The sequence below is a fragment of the Myodes glareolus genome, chromosome 3 (genome assembly GCF_982192425.1).
Source record: "Myodes glareolus chromosome 3, mMyoGla1.1, whole genome shotgun sequence".
Taxonomy (NCBI): domain Eukaryota; kingdom Metazoa; phylum Chordata; class Mammalia; order Rodentia; family Cricetidae; genus Myodes; species Myodes glareolus.
The window spans coordinates 47,551,774-47,573,732 of NC_142028.1; the positions used below are offsets into that span (position 1 = coordinate 47,551,774).

At 37.3% G+C, this 21,959-nt stretch overlaps 1 protein-coding gene across 6 annotated transcripts in view; it reads right to left on the minus strand.

The window, feature by feature from the left end:
• Chl1 (cell adhesion molecule L1 like) overlaps window positions 1-21,959 on the minus strand; it is a 207,927-nt gene that overhangs the window by 21,959 nt on the left and 164,009 nt on the right. For all 6 annotated transcript variants that reach the window (XM_048438481.3, XM_048438479.3, XM_048438482.3 and 3 more), the window contains 8 exons: window positions 13,483-13,623; window positions 12,736-12,847; window positions 11,255-11,421; window positions 9,947-10,112; window positions 7,029-7,153; window positions 3,622-3,723; window positions 2,465-2,662; window positions 832-902 (listed from right to left, as the gene is read on the minus strand). In XM_048438481.3, the coding sequence (XP_048294438.3) occupies window positions 832-902; window positions 2,465-2,662; window positions 3,622-3,723; window positions 7,029-7,153; window positions 9,947-10,112; window positions 11,255-11,421; window positions 12,736-12,847; window positions 13,483-13,623 (1,082 nt within the window). The remainder of the gene's footprint in view (window positions 1-831; window positions 903-2,464; window positions 2,663-3,621; window positions 3,724-7,028; window positions 7,154-9,946; window positions 10,113-11,254; window positions 11,422-12,735; window positions 12,848-13,482; window positions 13,624-21,959) is intronic.

Here is a 21,959-nt window from a genome sequence, read left to right on the forward strand (position 1 = left end):
AAATTTCAGTAATTCTCAAATAACTTAAGACAAGCTCAGTCGCAGAAGATCAAAGATGAATCAGGTAAAGAGACCATTAGCCTTCGCTTTCTCTTCTAGCCCTGACCACAATGAAGGGGGTCTCTAGAAAGACACTATTAAGTTAGGGACACAAGAATCTACAAAAGTCACTGAAGGGCCTGTAAAGCCTATGCTATTGCTATCAAGACAAAAATTGTGTGTACTTAGCATAGACCACATGTTAATTTGAATACGTTTATACTGTAGACTATAGAAATGGTAAAACCATGTATGTTAGCACTGTGTCATAAATATGTATATTTGTTTGATAAGAATAGATAAAATTTACCCTTCTGTCAACTTCTGAGAATGCAGCACAGTTTCTAAACAATGTTTTCCATGATGTTCCCTTCATTTTCCATTTAATTTTCCTTAGTTTCATTTTAAATGTAAGTGAAACTTTCAATTCATGTAATAAAACCTTTAGCACTTGGGAGTTGAATACCCTGGCTATGCCCATCTAAGTTAGTTGTTGAAGAACTTCCTACTTCCCTACTTCAGCTTACTGTCTGGTCAAATTATTCACTTGTTTGAGTCGAAGGTCTCATTCTTTCTAGGCAAGAACTTTACCAGTGAATTACATCTCTATTTTACAGCCAATTCTAATCCTTGTACTCTTAAAGCATTGACAACAAATCAAAATTTAGTTTTTTATTCTCCCATTATTATGTTGTTCTTAAAAAATCCTGTTATGTCATTATAGTTAGCAAACCTACTTAAAATGAATAAATAATCAAGAGAAAGCACATTGACATTGTAGGGAATACACACCTCCCATTTTATAATCATCTCCTTGGGTTGGGATGCTTGAACCCTGATATTCTGTGGATTCTTATCTGGAGCTGAGAAATGATAAACATTAAAAACATTTTAACATTGTATAGGAACCAGTTGGTTAAACATCATACCTCAAAAACCAAATAATTAAACATTCTATATTTATTAATTTCAATAAATCTCATTTCTAAGAAGATGAAACATTTTACTAAAAGGAGTAAATAGCATTCTCGGTGTTCTATAATTGCCTTTCTGTGGACAGTACAGGATTTATTACATATATCTAAAATTTAAGCCTGCTAATTAAAATTCTAAGCCTGCTTTAATATACATGTTTTCATTTTCAAATTGCACTTTTCTATCAGAATTATTGAGAGATGTGGATGTTGTGAACATATGCCTCTAGCAAAGTGAAATTGAAATTCATGTATCAACATTAACAAGAAACTTTCATGAAATAAAATACATTCGGGCTGAGGCATTTTAATAGAAACATCCTAACAAGAATTTTAGCAGAGTCTGGTGCAAACTAAAATCATGCAAGCACCAGATTCAGGTTTAATTCACTTTGCTTTTTCCTTGTCAGAAAGTAGATTGTAACCCAGCATGCTTACTTTACTTCAAAAAAAGCAAACACCATTTTATATCAATGATACTGCCTGATGCTAATTTTGTAGTACAAATTGCTTGCACTGTAGTGAGGGGCTGCGGGCAGGCCTGCTTTTCATCCTGCCCGGCTCCCGCACAGCTAGCTTAGCCCCAGAAATAATAACACACAAGTTATATTTATTTAAACACTGTCTGGCCCATTATCTCTAGAGAGTTAGTTACTGACTAACTCTCATATCTTGATATTAACCCATTTTTAATAATCTTGTGGTAGCACCACGAGGTAATGGCTTACCGGAAAAGATTTAGCATGTCTGACCTGGTGGCTGACTCCATGGTGTCTGCCTCTTTGCCCTCTTTTCAGCATTTTATTTTGTTTACTCCGCCTACCTAATTTTCTGTCCTATCAAAGGGCCAAGGCAGTCTCTTTATTGACCAATGAAAATAACACAATAGACAGATAACCCTCCTCCATCATTGCACTGTCTCTGTTGGTTATTTACAAAATTATTCTGATGACTTAGATAAACATGAAAATACAAAAAGACTGAATGCATAAGACATAACACTAGCACACAGTTTTAAAGTATTAAAAGATTTCTTATGAGCTAAAAGTGTTTTTTTGGAAACTGAATCCATGGCTTCCTCTATACACTGAACTTCCGTTTAGCATTTACATGATAAAATCCACTTCAATTTCAAACATGATATTTAGCTATTCAAAAATTAAATTGCTATCGAAAACTATTCAGAGTAATAATCTTCTGTTCACAATCAAACAATTAGACAACTCTAAAAATTAAAAGAACCACTTCTAATATTCTACATTGTTGTTTTATAGAACTTTTCAAATTATTTGGAGGAACCTAAAATCGTACATTACATACTTGATCTTTTTCTAAAAATGTGTTCAAAACCAAAGATTTGGCAAATGTAAAAGATTTTTTAGTTTTGTTTTTTATTGTAGTTGTTGTCTGTCAGTGTAAAATATTCTGTTATACAAAGGGGCCGTTCATACCTGCTGGTGGAGTTTCATGATGGTCCGATGGCTGGCTGGGGTGACTTCTCCCCACTTCATTCACAGCTGTGACCCTGAACTGATATCTTACATATGGAGCCAAAGATAACACAGCCTCTGTTTCTTCTCCTTGAACTCTAGTTAGCTCTTGCCACTTCCCAGGTTCCTCTCTGTTCCCTTCAAATTCTATAATGTACTCTGAGGTAAGAATGTGAACAAACCATTAAAACATACTGAATTTGTTGATGGTCTATGAAGATTTATTTGTAACATTAAGAGCATAAAAAAGAAAAATGATTTTGCGACTGACAGAGCAGTAAAGTTTTTTTTTCTTGAAAGCTTGAAGGCCTGTGTTCATTTCTCAGAACACACACACACACACACACACACACACACACACACACACACACAAAATCATAAACCTGGTTGTGTGCCCTTGTTCAGTAAGGGAAAGGTGGAAACAAGAGAATCACTACTATTCCTACGCTCTCAGCTAGACTGCTTGATTAAGTCATGGGCCAATGAGAGATCCAGTCTCAAAACAATTAAACAAACCTAAAGGTAGCTAGTGCTTAAGGAACGATACTCAAGGTTGAACTCTGATCTACATACATGCACATACACAGACAAGTGTACACATGCATGTATGTACGCCTTCATACTTGGGAGTTTACACACACCAAAAAATACAACAACAAACAGCAAGTTGAAGAAAAAGGTCACATCATTTACAGAAAAATGAGTAAGTGTGGAAAAAAATCATACTAAGTAATTAAGTTAATCTCAAGAAGATAAAATTATCTGCCAATTTTCATTTGTGGTTTTGGGGTCTTATATAAACACCTAAAGGCATGTACATATATGTGACTTGAAAGTAGAATTAAAGTTTCTAAGCTAGATAGTAAAAAAAAATGTACTAATAAGGATGGACAGTAGAAGGGAGGGTAGGACAGTATGAAAGGGTTCCAATTCAATGACCTTCTGATCTTCACAGGTACATAGACATATAAGAAGAGGAACACACACACACACACACACACACACACACTAATACACAAATCTATTTTTAAAAGGTAATCTCACAGTGGTAATTAAAATGTCTATGATATTCAATTGACATAGCTGGGTAAAGATAAAGGTCATTTCAAGCTTCCTACCACTGATGTTGCTGTTGTGGTCATCTCCAGCTTCCCAGGACAGCCGGACACTCCTGTTCTGTCTTTCTGACAAGAGAAGGTTTCCTGGTGGATCTGGAACACCTAATCAATAACAAAAGAAAGCTGTAACGTGACAGTGCACAGTGTAGGTGCCAGAGCAGAGATGGTTCCACCTTTTTCAAGAGATTGCAAGATCATTGACCATCAGCCAAGTTCAATTTCCTGAGAAGAATTAGTAGTCAAAGCTTCCTGTGTATCTTTCAAGTCTCCACCTTGAGGATGCACCACGCTGAGGGTGGCAATAGTCCTTTTACACATTGAAGATTATTTGATGTTCACAAAGCACATTCTCACTTTTTGAAACTTATTCTTCTCTTACACAACACATTCTGAACACAACTTCCCCTCCCTGCACTCCTCCTGGTTCTCCTCCACCTCCCTTTTCCCCAGATTCACTTCCCCACCACCTCCCCCAGAAAACAGCAGGACTTTTATTGATGTTATTTTATTTGGTGAGAGTATTTGCCTCTCTTGGGAACTGATTCAAAGAGAAGCTGAGCCTTGAACATATTTTACTTTTAACAGTGATGCATAAAAGTAACAGTAAGAATATCGAGAAACTACTTGTTGTGGGATAATCATTTTGTACACTGCGAAGATGTCTATTTGCCAAGGTGCCTTTTGGTTTATTTAATAAAGAGATGAATGGCCAATAGCTAGGGAGGAGAGGATATGTGGGATTTCCAGGGAAACAGAGGGAGAGGAAATGAATCTAGAGATGCCAGTGCAGATGCCAGATACATATTGGGCAAATGTAACAAAACTGGTAAATTAAAGGCAATTACGAATATTTAATATATATATATATACCTTAACACTTAAATATTTATATATACATACACACACACACATATGTGTGTGTGTGTGTGTGTGTACATGCAAAACAGGGAATTCTTACCATAAATAAACTTTACTGTCAAAATTTGCTCTAATATTCCTAGTATTCAAGGAGAACATATGTTTCAGCTTGGAGGAGACAGGAAGACTATTATCCATGCTAGCCTATATTATTTGACAAGTTCTTGTTAAGTAAACATTGACAAAAAAGCATTATTTATAGTTCAGAAAGGAACATGTTTACTTTTAAAATTTGGCACATAACTCTATTCAAAGTTCAGGTACTTAAATAAAAAAGTATTTCTCCAGGCTAGGACTTCATGAGCAAACATCTTGCCAGAAATGCACAAAACCATAGGTTCTTCCCAGTCTTCCTTCCCCACAAAATGTATTTCTTCCATAGTGTTCTATATTCCCAAGCTTAGAGAATTTACTTTCCTCTTTGGGATTTGCTAAGAATCCAATATATCCTTAGGTTTCCTTGCCCATCCCAATTACCATGTTTCACTTGAGATGAAAATCTGACTTCGTCTAACATCACATGGAACCCAAGGAACAAAGGCTTTGAAAACTGCTTCTTAAAATATATTTTTTAAACCTTTCTTTCTCTCTCTCTCTCTCTCTCTCTCTCTCTCTCTCTCTCTCTCTCTCTTTATTTATTATGTAGTGTTCTGCCTGCATGTATGCCTGCAGGCCAGAAGGGGGCACTAGATTTCATTATAGGTGGTTGTGAGCCACCATGTGGGTGCTCAGAACTAAACTTACAGAGTTTACCAGCGCTCTTCTGTTGATTCATCTCTCCAACTCCTCTTAAAATATTTTTATGCTAAAATTTCTGGAAACAACTTCTAGGAAAACTTGTTTATGTCTAGGCTTTTAAACTATTGTTTTCTAGTATAAAATATTTTAGAAGCTATACACACGTCCAGAATCATTTTATGGTCAATTATTGGTATGATTTAATCAGATATTAAAACTTAAAAAATATACTTTAAAACCAAGGAAGCAGTTTTAAAAAATCACCCCATCTTATCTAAAATTTTTCAAATATTACTAAAATGTTAGGCGATTACCATGTAAATAAAGAGGATGTATGATCATAGCCACTATATTTAAAATTGCCAAAATTTCACAGTACTAGAAAATGGAAGAGTAATCATAAGGGTGGATTTTTAAAATTGCAATAAAATCCAGAAGGTGGCTGCCAACAGCAGAAAGCCAACCTTTCGAAGCTGCCATCATTCAAAATCCTGAGGAGGAAAGTTCATGTGTCCAGATGTTCTGTATTCCTGCTGCCTGAGATACAGCATTGTTAACCAGATGCTCAGCTTCTATAACTTTTAAATGCTGCTAGAATAGCTAAGAGAGGACTAAATATTTTTACTTGCAGAGTCCTAAAGAAGCTCACTTACCTAGAGCTAAACATCTCACCCAAGTAGCCAAGTCTAGACCTGCTACAATGTAGCTTGAACTTAATCGGACTCAGCTTAGTTGCTACTGGCTTCCTATAAAGGACTTCAACACCAACTTACTCACTTTCCATGGTGGGAAACTGTTAAGCTACCTGTAGAGGGTGGAGTCTCGGGTAATATTTAGCTGATTACATTAGGAAATGTCAACAGGTGTTAGCAGGAACTCCCCCTTAAATGCATGCGGACAGAGTGCCCAGAGCCTGTTTTTAAGGCGGACTTGAAATTCTAATGCTGGGAGTATCGCTTCAGAAGGAATTGCTTTGGAAAAATCTTCCTGGAGGAACTATGCCTTTGGCAGTGAGATTCAGCAAGCCTACATAGAGGGACAGAAGGGGTGTGAACACCCTCCACACTTCTCAGAATGCTATACCTGTAGTGAAAGATACATCTTAAATGGCTTGCTGGGGTTGCCTTTCCAGGGCATGGTTACAGGAGGAAGAGCTGTTGGTGAGTTAATAGGAAAAGGCATTTGGAAAGCAGCCAGCAGATGGTCTGAGGGTTATAAACGCTAGTGATTTCAGGGTTAATGACATTGATTGCACCAGTGGAGTGTGCACACTGTTTTCCAATTAGTACTTAAAACATTCAAATATGTTCCTTTACAGAGTACTTGATGTCTGCGTTCAGATTCCTGGGGCGCTGGGAGTTCAACTTAAGGTTCTGGTGTAGGGTATAAACACCAAGCGTCCACTACTGGCTCTCCATAGAGTTCTCTTCTGTTCTCAGCCCCACGACTCTGAACAGTAGTAATGGGTGGATTGAGACCTTGCTTTTTCTTTTCACCGCCAGCATTGCTTATCTCCTGCTGCTACTGGCAAAGTTCCCACATAGGGAAAAATAATTAGGCATTAATTAATTTCTCTTATGTGAGAAAAGCGGAAATAATTTAAAAGCAAAGTTGCACTTCAAACAAACAAAAAATCAGATTTCAGTTTAAGAGCAGAGGCCCAAGTAATCATTTGCTTTAATGCCTAGAAACAAAGGAAATTAAGCACTCCTAGGAAGCATGGGGCAGAGATTCTCTCTGTTTTCACTTACCAAGGACAGTTACACGAGTTTTCTCAGAAATGCTATCAAGAGCAGTTTGAGCAGAACAGGAATAAATACCCTGATCTTCTACCGAAATGTTGACTATGGTCAGATTAGCTCCGTCAATCAATATTCTGTTGGGATGGGGGAAAGCAAAAAGTACATGATGTGGGTAAGAACATGTCCAACAACAGAAATATAATCCTTTCACAACTCATGATGCAAGTTCCTGCATGGAAAATGATTCAAGACAGAGTAATGAGACCAGTTCATACAATGCAGATGTTACCAGAGAAGGTCACAGATGAAAACCTGGAATACAGTCTCACAATATACACATGACTACACAGTATTAAATGGGATTGTATTTTTACAAATTACATAATCAACCATCTGTGACCTATGGATTGTGACAGAAGTTTGAACTGGTCAAACTTCATATACTAACAGAGCTAGGAAATTTTAGGGGTTTTGGTTTTTCGTTTTTCGTTTTTGAAGAAAGGATTTCTCTGTGCAAGTTCCCTGGCTCCCAGGCTGACCTGGAACTCTTTCTGCTAACCAGGCTATCCTGGAACTCATAGAGATTCACCTGCTTCTACATGATGACTGTTCATAATTACGTAATTGTTATGCAATGAACAGCAAACCTTATACTGAATCAAGGAGGATGCTTCTGAAAAAAGAAGATTTTAGAACCCTACCCAATTCCACAAAACCAGAATATTATCATGGATTCTGATAGTATCTTTTTAAAATGTTTTTAGACTTTATTATTTTTAATTGAGCTATGTATTTTTCTCACTCCCCTCTCCCCTTTTGATGTTTCCCTGGTCTCTAATAGTTAATCTCCAACTTGTAATAATGGAAGCATTTAATGCATTTCAACACTAGGTGGCAGTCCTGTACTTCTTTCTGCAAATCATTTCAAGCTTTTTAAAATTCATTTGTATGTATTTTGTCAGTTTGCAAAAGTGTGTCACACAAAAATTACTCCTTTATCCATTTTATTTTTTGCTCTATACTTAGAGACATATTATCAACATGAATTCTCATATTTTTCACATAAAGTATCATTAAATTTAAAGTACATTCACAGAAATAGCTATTAGTGGGAAAAATTGTAAGCGATGGCTTTTTTTGTGGAAAGGGTGACAGTTTTACATAATTCAAAATTGTGGTGCTAAATTAATAAACTGAAAACTTTGAAGACTAGGAAACAAAACTGAACCACATGGAACTGGCTGAACTGGAGGTAGGGTCCCTCGTTCTTACATCAGCTCGCATGATGCGATTTGTCAGTCAGTAGTACTAGGCAAGAGCCACACTGCAATACGTCGATGGTCACAGCTGAAATTGGTATTTTTGCATAGAGAAATGGCATGTGTATGCATATGTAGACATTAAAACAATGAGGCCAATGAAATAACAGTCATGACAGGAACCGCCTAGAGAAATGATGAATGAACGGTCCAAAATGGAATAGTGAACAATGAGCTGTTTCTTCTATTTTCTGAGACCATCAAATCTTAATTCACAATAGTCAGCTCCAGCTTTTTCTTCCTTTTCATCAAGTCATGTTATAAAAAGTGGAGGTAGAAAGGCATGAAGCACACAGGGTGAGGGCAGCAATCCATTAAGTGCCAGCATTGGGCCTGAACAACATTAAGTACGAGTTCATTCTTTTAACCAAGACTCCACTGAGATTTCATTGAAAGAGAACTTGGGCTATCTCCAGATCTTCAGAGTTACTATGTAACTCTGATTTAAGTCAGATGAGATTTGACTTCAAAATGATAAATTTCTAGCTCTCACTCAGTGACAATAAAGCAGAAATGTAACTGGCCTTTGTGTGATATAACAGACAAGCAGACTTTCTGGCTTTCTAATTCTACTGGATTCTATTGATCCCTTTATCTTTTTGTTGTCCTTAAACTCCAGTGATTCTCATCAGTCATTCATGTTTTCCTCTTTGTTCTATCTTCTGCATTCCTCCTGTTCAGAATACTCAGAAATGCATCTTCAGCCTTTGTATATGTAAGTTCTACATTCACAAATTCAACTGATTATGGATGGACAAAAGCTTTTAAACTCACATCTGTACTGAACAGGTACAATTTTTCTTGTTATTATTCTCTAAATCACACTGTAAAATGACTGCTTGCTGAGTATTCACACTGCAGTGACTATTAAAAATAATGTAAATGTAACCTATATTCTAAATAAAGGTATGAGATAGAATAGAATATCCTTCTATAGAATGCACTTGACCACATGGGTTTTGATATCTGCCAAGGATTCTGCAAGCTACTCCTACTGAGAGAGAACATGTTTCAATATTGGCAACATGTCATAAGGAGATGACTACTAGGTATAATTGGGATTTTATGTGTCAGAAGAACTTGTGTGAGACTGGCAGGGAGAAGGGACTGGACACTGACTGCCTTTTTAGAATGCAGTGAAGACATCAGTAGACTTCAGTAGACAATGGGATAGCAGCAGTTGGGTCTCCTGAGGCAGGGGTCTGAGGAGGAGGCAGAAGTTCTCAGATACCTGGTTCAGAGAGGTACTGCACATGAGCAAGACCCCCCCCCCCAAAAAAAAGCAGCACCCTTGACTTCTTGTTCTTCCAGTCTTCCCATTGGTTTGGGGAGCTCCTCAACCTATGCAGGTGAACTGCATCTCACACCTGGCTTCTATTCCCAGCTCTGAGAGGAGAAACCACGCTTTGTAAAAGGTACTGAACAGAAGCAAGAAGGACATAAAACAAACAACAAATACTCGAAGATCTTCTGAATACTGATTTGAAGAATAAAACATTTGAGTTTTTGTACTTTAATGTAGTGTGAATAATGTTGGGACTTTGTTTTTTTCTAATGTGAAACCTGCAACTCACACACAACCCCGTGTTCATTCAGCAGTGTACTAACCTGCCATCTTCTGTGCCATTAATATCAAAAGGCTTCCCATCTTTACTCCAGGACAGCTTCAAGCTGTGTTTCAAATGGGAGTCGCATTGGCTTTCGCAGTGTAGTTCAAGTGCGTGTGACTTGGGGATGCGAGGGTTCTTCGGATTAACTTTGAGCTTTGTGGCATCTGCGTGGTTGTCAATCAAACAAAGGTGGAGGTTAGAGCCACAGAGCCCAGCTAACTCAGTGTCGACAACCTCACCAATCAAAACTGTCATTGTGCTGCCACAGTCACATGCAGTGAGTCCCACTGTAATTTTTTTACATTAAGCATGAGAAAAATTAGGTGCAAGCACCAATTAATGTTAGCACTCTTTCTTACCACTCTTTGTTAAGTAAATAACAAAAATGTGAGCTAAAAAATGTTTCTGGAAGTTAAAAATCATGTAAGTTCTCATTCTGTAGCATCCAGATATATATAATCATGTTATAAGGAGAATTGGAAAGTTAGTTGATTTTATATGCACGTACTTATTATTAAATCAGAAATGGTGAAGGCCTGGCATAAATGTATTCGCACGAATATGGAGGATTAGACAAAAGGATGCTGCACTTGTTTTCTTACTCAGAAGTACTCTCAGAGCTTAGGAGGGGGACACTCTAAACATTTAATATTGACTTGTGGGGATTCTTACTGAATGAGTCAGGGATCATAATAACTTAGGACAAAAGCAATTGTTACTATCAAAACTATGGATCTCTGAGATTAAAAAATATGAAAACTAAAAATAGCAGTGAAGCCTGAGTCTATCGGCAGCTTTCTAGGACTTCACTAAAGAGGAAAGCCTGGTTGACAAGAATGTTTCTAGTTTGCTGGTTTAAAGAAAACAAAAAAAGCCTGCCCAAAGTTGGCAAACTGCTTTTTTTTTTTGAGATCAAACTTCTATGACTTTGCTTTAGTGTTTAAAAAACATAACAAACAAACAAAAAACAAACAAACAAACAAAAAAAGAAAACCAAATGCTTGGTAATACCTCAAGTTCACTACTGGAACAAAACATAGATCTGATAATATACCCAAGTAGGAATTTCTTAAGATCTACCACTAACAATACACAGCCAACTGCTAAGACGGCCTAAATCCATGAACATTACACCCTGCCATACTACCAATAGTCTTTCAGATGAACTGCAATGGAGTGCTTTTGAGATATGATCAAAGTAACTTTAACAGGTGCTCAAATTTAAATAACACTGTTTGGTTTGAGAAAACAAAGAGAAGCTGAAGCCATGTGAGAACTCATGAACGTAAAAGCAAAATAACAGTACTTCTAATATCCAAATTGGCTGTGATGACGGCTTTTCCCATTGCGTTTTCTACCCAACAAGAGTAGGATCCCGCGTCTTCCTCAGTGGTTCTGTAGATCTCCAGAGTGCCATTTTCATGGGTGTGGTACCTACTGCCTTCAAGGGGATGTGTTTCATCGGCCACTTCCCTGTGGAGATGCAGAAATGAGTGATTTTGATTGGGACACAATTTTGTATTCTTCAGATACTGTTCCTTGATGTCATCCAGGCTTACGCCTTTTTCGGGTGCTTGGCTGACCATACGAAATGTACGGATAGAACTAATTACTCTCTTCGAACTGTCTGTGATGTATATCAGAGCTGACCAACAGACTATAGCGGAAGAGAATCCAATCCCCTACTTCTACGGTTGCTTCTATTTGTCTCGTATCTTCTAGCACTGCTTTGCATGTGTCCTCAAAGCTTAATAAATATTTCCTGGCTTATTTATGGTAAAGTCTTTAGCTAACGATTGCTCTGGGCTAGCAAATGGGAAAGCTAGTAATTGAAACAGATAATAAACCTTCCCAACCTCAGGCTCTCCTAGGAGAACATTGGTCATTCAGAAATATTATAAGCCAGGAAGTCTCGCCTCTCCTGTGGACATGTATTACACTTACCCTATCAACCTCTGGCTCATTTTCTCCCACATCCATCCATTCTCCAAGCACTTCTTGTCACAGCCTGATTAACCCTGTGCATCTCACAGTAAGTGATTGCTTGTGCTCTCAATTGTAGAGGACAAATGGGCCACACCGGCACAGGGTTTTCAAAGGGAGGGCTAGGCTGAGATGTGCACGGGACTTGCCTCAGATGCAAAGTTTAAAAGCATTTCAGAAATCAAGATAAACAATATTTTCATCAAAACCAAAACCATAAAATGGACAAAACAACACAATTGAATCAGATAAGTTATGACTCTGCCTTTGCCTTGCCTGACCTCACTACTTCCTCCCTACTTCAGGCCCTGTATGGGAAGAGCACAATAATTTCCCAGTAAAGTAACCAAACTTTATCAGTAAAGCAACTAAGATGGCAGATGCTTAGGGTGATATGGTTAGACTTAAACAACAATAGCATTATTAAAATCAAAGTGAATGTTAGCAAAGTCTTAATTGGGTTTGCAATTGACTGTAGGTTAAGATAAATAATCACTCAGACCAGAAGTCATAACAATCCTTAGATAGACCCACCATAGAAAAACAAATCAATCTTTAAAATTGTCTTAGGAATCATTTTAATTCTTTGTGTGCTTTATGAACACAAATGGCTTTGTATATTTCTTCATTAAAAAAATCCCAGGATTCTAGTCAATGTTTCAGGAGGGATGAGTAATTAAATTTCTTTCTTTATTTCTCAGAGGCATTGGCTCTCAGAAGCAATAGGAACATAGTGCAGACTGCAAAATGGTAGCTCAACAACTCCCACACCCATTTCGTTAATAGAACAGCATGTCATCTTACCAGATCACTGTGGCCTTGGGTGAAGCAAAGTACTCGCAATATAAAAAAGCACTATACCCAATCACCGTAGCATAATTTTCTTCATTCTTAGTTTGAATCAGTGGGACAACATCTAGTCAGAAGTAAAGATAATGTTTTAAATCTTTCTGCAAAAATAGGTACAAAGAACATTTTCTATATCCTTGACATATTTATAAGAATAGAAGATGGCTGAACGTTTCAGTACATATTCCTACGTTTGAATATTATACAAAACCAGCACATGCTGAAAGCATAATTTACATATAATACCCAATGCCTATACATAAAGTGAACCATACATTGATTTTCTTCCCCATGATTTATGTGTCAAAAAAATCATTCTGTACTTAAGACTGGAAAGATAGCTCAGTAAGAGTTTAGTGCACAAACATCAATTCATTCCCCAAAATGTATGTTTAAAAAATAAGTAGAAAAAGAAAAGGGCACTAGAGTGTAATCCTGCCAATGGGGATTAAGAAACAGGTGGATTCTTGATCTTCATTGGAAACAATCCAAAGCTACTTCGTGAGTTCCAGACTTGTGAGGGACACTGTCCCGAAAATAAAGATAGAGTGTACCGTAGGAATGTTATCTGAAATTGTCCTCTGGCCACCACATGAACACAGACATGTACATTCACACCCATAAAAAGCTGGTACTTGTGACTATAACTGAGCATTTTCCTTCAGCAAACAGTAAGTGAAGTCAAGACGCAGGTATGCTCACCTACAACATCAATATTGGCACTGGCAAGAATGGTTCCATGAATATTTGAGGCTTCACACTGATAAACAGCAGTATGATTTGGTTGTAGATTTGTAAAACTGATTTCCCTGGGGAACATAACATCACCAGGAAATGGATGGTCTGAAAGAGAAGAGAGACTGTCAGTATGATAAAGAACAGAATATAAAATATTTATGAATGATTTATTAAATGTGTCACACAGTATCTATATTTTAAGACCAGTTTAGGGTGAAAAATAGCTCACTGAAGTCAAGTCTTTACATTTTGCTCAAGTCAACACGGGTGCCTTTTCAGACCCTTTGCATCTGCAACTCCTTTTCAAGCTATGCTTTCAAATAAATATGATGAGAATCCATGTTGCCTACAGCTCATTGCCTTTTTGCATCCCTGATCATGAGATTGGAGAGGATCTGTTTGACATCTGAGTCCTATTGTGAGTAGACTCACACTTCAGCATCTGCATCTAGATGTTGCCCAGTGCACAGCAACAAATAGAGTCTAACTGGCCCTGGTTTTTCTCTTGACACCATCTTTCCTGGTTACTCTTCCCCCTTTCTACTATTTTTGGATTTATGCCTTTATTTTATGGGCTTTATCTTATTACTTAGTTATTTCAAATATGTAACTCCCATGCTTTCCTTTCTTTCCTTCTTTCTTTCTTTCTTTCTTTCTTTCTTTTTTCCTTTCTTACTTCTTTCATGATATACTCCCTCCTCCTCTTCATCTTCTTTTTGAGTGTAGTTGTCCTGTCTACAACTTTTTAGAAATACAATTTACCTCACTTTCTATAATGATCTCCTTTTTACTCCCTGATTTCTGAAGTCACTCCAGGGTATTTATTCACATCTAATAATTTTGGAACCAGAGATAAGAAAGAGCATGTGGATCTGAATCCTGTATGTTATTGTGTTATCTTTAGATTTTCTAATTGTTAATGAAAAATGACAGCTGTGCAGAGACATCGGAGAATAGAAAAAAAGACTGCTGAATTAAATCAGCCTGTATACATTAAAGGTGTGCTGACCTCAGAATGGAAACCAGTATACGGGTTATGGTGAGGAAGAGGTTTTGCTTTGGTCTCCAACTAAGGAATCTGAAAACCACTGAACAAATAAGACATCTGAAGAAAATGGATAAATCATCCAGAGAAATTTCCCAAGAAAAACAATTAATTTACCTAATGGTATAACACATTTCTAATAGGATAAAATTTCATAAATCTTCCCAAATGCTGCTGTTGTCTGTAGACATATAAGACAAATGGTCTTTTTTAAAAAATTCAAGTTCAATTAAAAATGAAAGGGACCTTTGGAGTTTGAGTGTGGCTCTCTATGGCTCTAAACCCAAGCATGCTTGCTAAATAAAAATCCAAAATTTCTGTCTCATGTCAGAAGATCCATGTGATATTGAATAGAAGAAAAACCAAAATTACAAGACTATTCTATTGCTACTAATCTAATAATCCTTTGGTTTTCTTTTGACTCTTCAAAATTTTTAAGATATAAATATTATATCAAAATTTATAAGATTAATATATATGTATGTGTTTAAATTTTCTGTTGTGAAATTAATGATCATATGTAGTACTAATTTTAGAAAATGGCTTAATCTAGCTTTCTATACATGATTTTGGACTTGAGTCTGAATCTTGTAACTAGGAATTAAGTTTATGTATTCTGCATGTACTTAACAAATTTTGGTCCTTTAAGATCCCTGAGATATGCTGTATATACATTTCAAATATCTTTCTGCAGTGAACCATGACCACTCTGAACAGCAACTTTTAATGTCTCCAAAAGGATGATGGGACCCTACAATAAAGACTTTACCTGAATTGTAGTAATGTCACTAAGTTGACAAATATTACCCAAGATCAGCTTTGGACTAAGCTGCTGAGGACAACTTCAAAGCAGTTAGCTGAGATGGTTCACTTCCATACACTACTCCAGCCAAGACTTCAGATAAGCCCTACACTTTCCCATTACACGGACACTGGCAACAAATGATACAACTAGCTCTCCCAAGTCTTGACCATTATCTCAATTTTCTCAGGGTCCTGCAGAGATTTTACCATCCCCCAGATAACAGGAAGCAATCTAAAGAACAAGAAGCCTACATTCTCAAGAGGTAGGGTGGATGAGTTTTTGTCATTCAGTGGGTTATGGATATTTGTCATCGATTAAGAGGGTTGGTTACAAGTTGTTATTGGTAATGATCAGGAAAAAAAACTGAACAAAGGAGATAAATTTTAGGGATCTCATCCTGAAAAATAGGGGGGAAGAGAAATGATAGGCTAGAGGAGTAGTTTATTGAATCTACTTTTAAACTAATAAAGAACAACTAGCAGTCTTATTTATTTTACATTGGTATGGATTTTTGCATATTGATGCAAATTTAAGGCCAATTTTGTTATACTGTATATATGTTTCTATTTTTATTTAAGATATTTTTTGTATATTGATACAAATTCATGTTTATTGCTGTTAGAACATTCTGTACATACTATTTTTAAGGTATTATACCTATGCAGCTCATTTAACAATGTAATATAAATTTCTAGCCCTTGAAAATTATTATTACAAACTATTTAGGATAATAAAGAAATACTGGTTGGTAGTTAGTCATCTATTATGGTCAAACTGGCAGTCACATTAAGTATATATATTTTCCAGGTCAAATAGAGATATAGACAGGTGGTCTTTAAACAATTCAGGGATCTACAGAATATGGCATTTAAGATGTTTTAATAACATAAGGTTTTTTATGACAATGAGACATGTCTGTTACTGGCAGCACCAATTTACTTTAGAGAAGAAAATGGGCATCAAAGAAACTCATTTGGAGTTTACTTTCTTTGGGGCAAAAGTTAGCCACTGGGCAAGAAGTTGTTCTTGTCTCAACTGCTGACACTATGTTGTCCAAGCAGGACAAAAAAAAAATAGTGACATCTAAAATTTGCCAAGACAAGACAGAACAGTCATTCAAAATTTCTGATTTATGGAAAAGTCTGTCAGATATTTTAGGTCAGTAGGCCGAAGATGGCTGCTCCAACATTACAGAGGAACTTGGGGTGACTGTCCAGGCAGTCAGCTGTTTCTTTCATTCCTTAGTTTTGGAAGTTGTGCGCTCTGCACTATATGTCTACTCAGGTAACATTGTATCCTTCTCGGGTCTCTCATGAAGTTGAAGACTAGATAGTAATAGTTATAATTTTCTTTGTTACCAAATTCAGCAAAGAAACTCATGAAAGAAGTGTTAAGTGTCTAAAGTTGAGAGAAATAAAAGAATAGTTTTGGGATGGTAGTATAAGTTAGAATAAAAAGTAAATTAGGTCCAAAACATTGGACTCACCAAAATAGGCTAGATAATGGAGTATTTTCTCAGAATTTCCCAAATGCAAGTGGACTAAACATTGCAAGTATAATTCTTACCTGATAGTTGTTCTTTATTTTTATATGGTTTTACTGTGTTAGAATTAAAGCTTTGCCTTTTTATTTATCAAAAAAAGGAGAAATGTTATGTGATATTTTGATTGCATTCTGACAACAAAGTTTACTTTGAATCAGAGGGTGGTGCTAGCCACTAGTGGACCAAAATTACGCGTGGAGGTTTTGGAGTACTGAGGACAGATAGAGAGACAGAAAGTAATAAGGCTTTAGAGATGGTCTCAAGCTACTGGATTGGAGGAACAGAAAAGATAGGAGGTCATTGCTCACTACTCTGCCCTTTCTCTGATCATTCAGGTTCTGACCCCGATATCTGACTCCTGATTTTTTTTATTGATAAGGAATAATAGGATAACTGTATCAGAGGTTAGTCCTAGAAACATGTTGATGCAGAAAACAGCGAATAGATTCAATATCTTGGATTTCTATGTTTTTTCTTGTGTGTATGTGTGTGCTCATCATGAGTGTGTGTGTGTGTGTGTGTTTGTATGTAATAATAATGACTAAAACAGATGTGAGTTTCAAACAGAAGGTCCAACAAAAAATTAGAAGGAGATAATGTAATTATATTTTAATAAATTTTACAAACACATTCAAACATACTATTATTGATCCAAAATGCAATTATCTATTGAAATTTAGCACACCTAATGTTCATGTGCACTTATTAAGAGCCAAAAAATTCCCACTGGGTATAGCCCATGCTTTATGAAATTGCCTCTGCTCATTGCCTGCTATGTCAGCATTTACAAGGCTTGGAAACATCACTTTCAGAGAAAATGAGTATCCTACAGCTTCTGGCAACAGCTTGAGTTCTAAATAAACTCTTGCTTTGACACAACAGACAGGAAGAAGAACATTTGTGCTCGAATTATGGAGTGAGGAACAACAATTGAAAAAGATTTAGCTTAAACAACATCAATAGATATTTTCTATCTTGTATTTCCATCATACAAAACAACAATTATGTTAAAGTTCATGGTGTGGGAAAAAAAGACCTACTACGTATTGGGAGACTTTTTATATATTCTTTTTCTCACTAGAACAATAATACATGCATTCCTTTGGTCAGCTGCGTTCTTTTTATCTGTGCAGATATATAAATGTATTATTACTAACACCCAAAGAACAGGCATAATGAAGCCCGTGAGTAAATACTTGTGGAAATATCTGAAATAAGTAGAAAGGATGACATTTTTTTTTCATGAAAGTTTCCAGTCAGTATACGGAAATATAGGTTCAATTTTCACTCACAGATCTATAGCTATTTGCCTCAACTAGGAAAAAAAAACACCCAGATGTGAATAAGGCTGACAACTTTGACATAGAGCAGTTATGCTGTTAGTCTGGTGGGTCCAATGTAACCACATTGCTTATTGAAAATCAGAAACTCTTGTCTGGTTATAAAAACAGAAAGGTGTGACCATGAGAAAATGGCCATGGTCACAATAATGTCAACTACGAAGTTGAGCAAAAAGAGAGCCATATGTGAAGAATCTAGGTAGCCTGTAATAACTGAAAAGGATATGGAGATAGAAGCACTGAGGTAGGGTAAAGAGGAAGAGGGAAATTAGGAAAGGTACTTTGATTTCCTTGCCGAGAGTCTTGTACAGAGCTCCTAACTTTCAGAATTATACAACAGAAAAATTGTATTTGTTCAGGTGAACAAACTTCTGGAAATTTGTTGCAGCAATATCAGAAAGCTAACATAAACCATTGAAGCAATTTATCAGCTACTTCTTCAGGATCAATGAGATATATAGCCTTTCTAGGTTCTGCACGACAGAAATCGTCAAGGACACTATGAGAGATTAAGTTTCTGATCTCTTCCTTTATTCCTCTGCTATTACACAGGCTGGCAGAACTAATCTTGTCACACCTGTGTTCCCCCTTATTTCATGGGCCTCAAGGGCAGCTTTGAATCAACACAGCATTGGAAAGGAAGAATTAAGACCAAATCTTCACGTTTAGATGAAAGAACACCTAACCCTTGCTCAGCTCTCCTGAGAGTGCATATGGAAACCTCATAGTATACCATACATTGCCAAAAGGTAACTGTTCTAAAGTCTAAAGAAAACAAGACATTTAATGGTATCTACTAAAATATACTAGTCTTGATACAATCCCTGAATTCTTTCTAGATTAATCTCTTCCATAAGAGTAATGAGAATAAGACAATAAGGTTGGAGAACACTCTATTCAAATTCACTTTTCTCAGTTCAGCTTTGGCCATGAGTTTACTTGTGTTGTGTCTTCAAGTACTCTAACGCTAGTGAGCCTTGGTCATTGCCTCTGAAAAGAGAAGAAGAAAGGGATTTGTTTTTCCAAGGTTCTCTCAGAAATACTGGATGCCATCTCTGTGGGAAGGATTATAACCACTGAATTCACTTGGATTAATTCTGAAATAAAACTCATAAGGAATATGATTTTCTTAAAGTATAAGTTCAAAAATATTTCTGATCCTTCTATCAGCCCAAGCATCATCACGTGGTGACCCTATTGCACATAATGGAAGAAAGCTATGCTAAAGAGCTGTGGCAATGGCACACTTTGCCCCGCCACTGCTTTCAGTGCTTCCTATGAATATGAATAACCTGCAAATATAATTATTCTCATTTCGTCCTCTAACACCTGCATTGGCTCTACTTCAGAAATACCCACTACCTAACCACTATGAGAAAGGCCTAGCCTGAGGCCGCCGTGTCTTTCACCTTTTTGTAGTCATAGAGGTAAAGGCTTCATCCAGAGACCAGAAAATTCCTTTTACACATAATTTATAAGAGCTGGGATATATCTCAGTCATAAATTACTTGTGTGGCATGTGGAGGGGACCTCAGATCAGACTCTGGTACTTCACAAACAAGCCAAATATAACACTTCTCAAACTCTTCCACTCAAAACTCTGGGATTGTCCATCTGTCATCATTAGAATCCCAAGACCCTAGTCTGGCCTTGTCATTTCCTATGCTCTGATGCCTTCATCTGCTGAATGATTTCACCATGTTCCTTCCTCATGCCCCAAACTTAGGCCATTCTGGACTGTTTACTTTTCCTTCTCCAGACACACATACCTCGAGAGTCATTTCATTTACTCAACTCTCCACTCCAAAGCACTCAGACTGCTGATAACAGCTGGCTTCCTTACCTACCTCATCCCTCAAAGTATATACTTTTATACCTATAAAGCTACTTTGCACTTGAACTTTATACTCTCGCCAGATCCTAGTTATTTCCTATGTACCAATTTCTCAACAACATGACCCCTTTCAACTTTATGTCTTCTTTTATCTTTTTATAACCCACTGAAATCAGATTAGTGCTATCTGTATGTACATGGGTGGGCCTATCCACTAAAGCATAAGTAACCTACTGGCGGCTATACACCAAAAGAAAAATGTCTCCTCTCCTTTAGCATCCATCAAATGCCAATAACTCCTCAGCTAGAGGTGATGCCTCATAAACCCAAAGCACTCACGCATGCTGGAATTTTGACTGACAGATCTCCTATAGTTAGTAATATGTGCTGTGAGTTCATGTGTGCAATGGTCACTTCATGTCTAGAAAACAGCATTTCATAGCTCCTCCTATTCTGTAGCTCTAACATTGCTTCAGGTTGCTCCCCTGTGATATTCCACAGAACACAGGGGGAAATATAGGTATCTCATTTAAGACTGAGGGCTCACAGCTATAGTGGTATGCTATTTTTATTATGATAAATGAATCTTGCCTGAAGACCAGAGGCAAAGCTAAAGTCACCAGAGGTCAGGTAATGGTGACATGCACCTTTAATACCAGGATTTGGGAGACAGAATCAGACGGATCTCTGTGAGTTCAAGGCTACCCTGGGCTACACAAGATCAATGCAGAAACAAATTCAGGTGGTGGTGGCTCACGCCTTTAATCCCAGTCCTAGGGAGGCACATGCCTTTAATCCCAGCACCAGAGAGAATATAAAATGAGAAGAGAAGGAAGCTTAGTCTGCTTAGTTGGTGGTCACTCAACCTTGGTAGAGGTAAGACTAGTAGCTTGGCTGCCTTGCTTTTCTGGTTTTCGGGTTGAATCCCAATTTCTGTCTCTGGATTTTCATTATTCGTGCTACATACACCCAATTATTCTCGCCACTTTGTCCAGTTATAGTTCTGTATATTAACACTCTACTACAAACAGAAACGTCTCTGACCAGGACAGAAAGCAGTACTAATCTGGAGGATTCACAAGTTGGCTGCCTTGGTCCTACCCTTAAGGCTTTTCAGTATGAGGTCAGGGATGCAAGCAGCGGGGACTGACTTTCTCACCCTCCTTTATCTACTCCCCAGGGTTGCTGTTTTGTGCCATATCTTTGGATGGTGTTTTCTTTGAGCCATGTAATGAACCCACAGGTCACAGCTATTTTCATCTCTGTTTTGCTTATGAAGAAACAGGTTTTGAGAGGGTAAGTCACATTCTTGTCACACAGCTAGTAAACGTTAGGATGGCCATGCAAACACAGGCAGTGTGGCTCCAGAGTTCATAAACCATCAGAGACCTCTGCAGATATATCACAACCGTAGGTAGCTGACTAATTTACCTCCTTCAAACACTACTATGGCTTCCATTCTGCAGCTTAAGAAACCTAAGCTCAGGGAATTCTTTGATCAGCTCAAGGACATAGGACCAGAATGAGCCATAGCCCAGAAAGGATGTAGGTTTGTGAACCACAAGGAAGCCTGCTTAAAATGGGGAACCAGGGCAAAGGCATTGGGAAGCCATATACCTGCACTTAATATTCTTTTTCTCCATGGAGCTACTCAACCAGAACTTAACACATAATACAGGTTCTGGCCTCCTGCCCTGAACAAATACCTTCACAATAGCCTCAGCACTGGGTACAAATTTAAAGCTTAGGGACTTCGAGACTGATGCAGTGAGGAGACTAGATCCTCAACCCTGGTCCACTCCCATCTTCTCATGGCCCAGCAAATGTGGTCCAGACCAAAGGGGATATTCTAGAGTTATCAGTAGTTTGGGAGT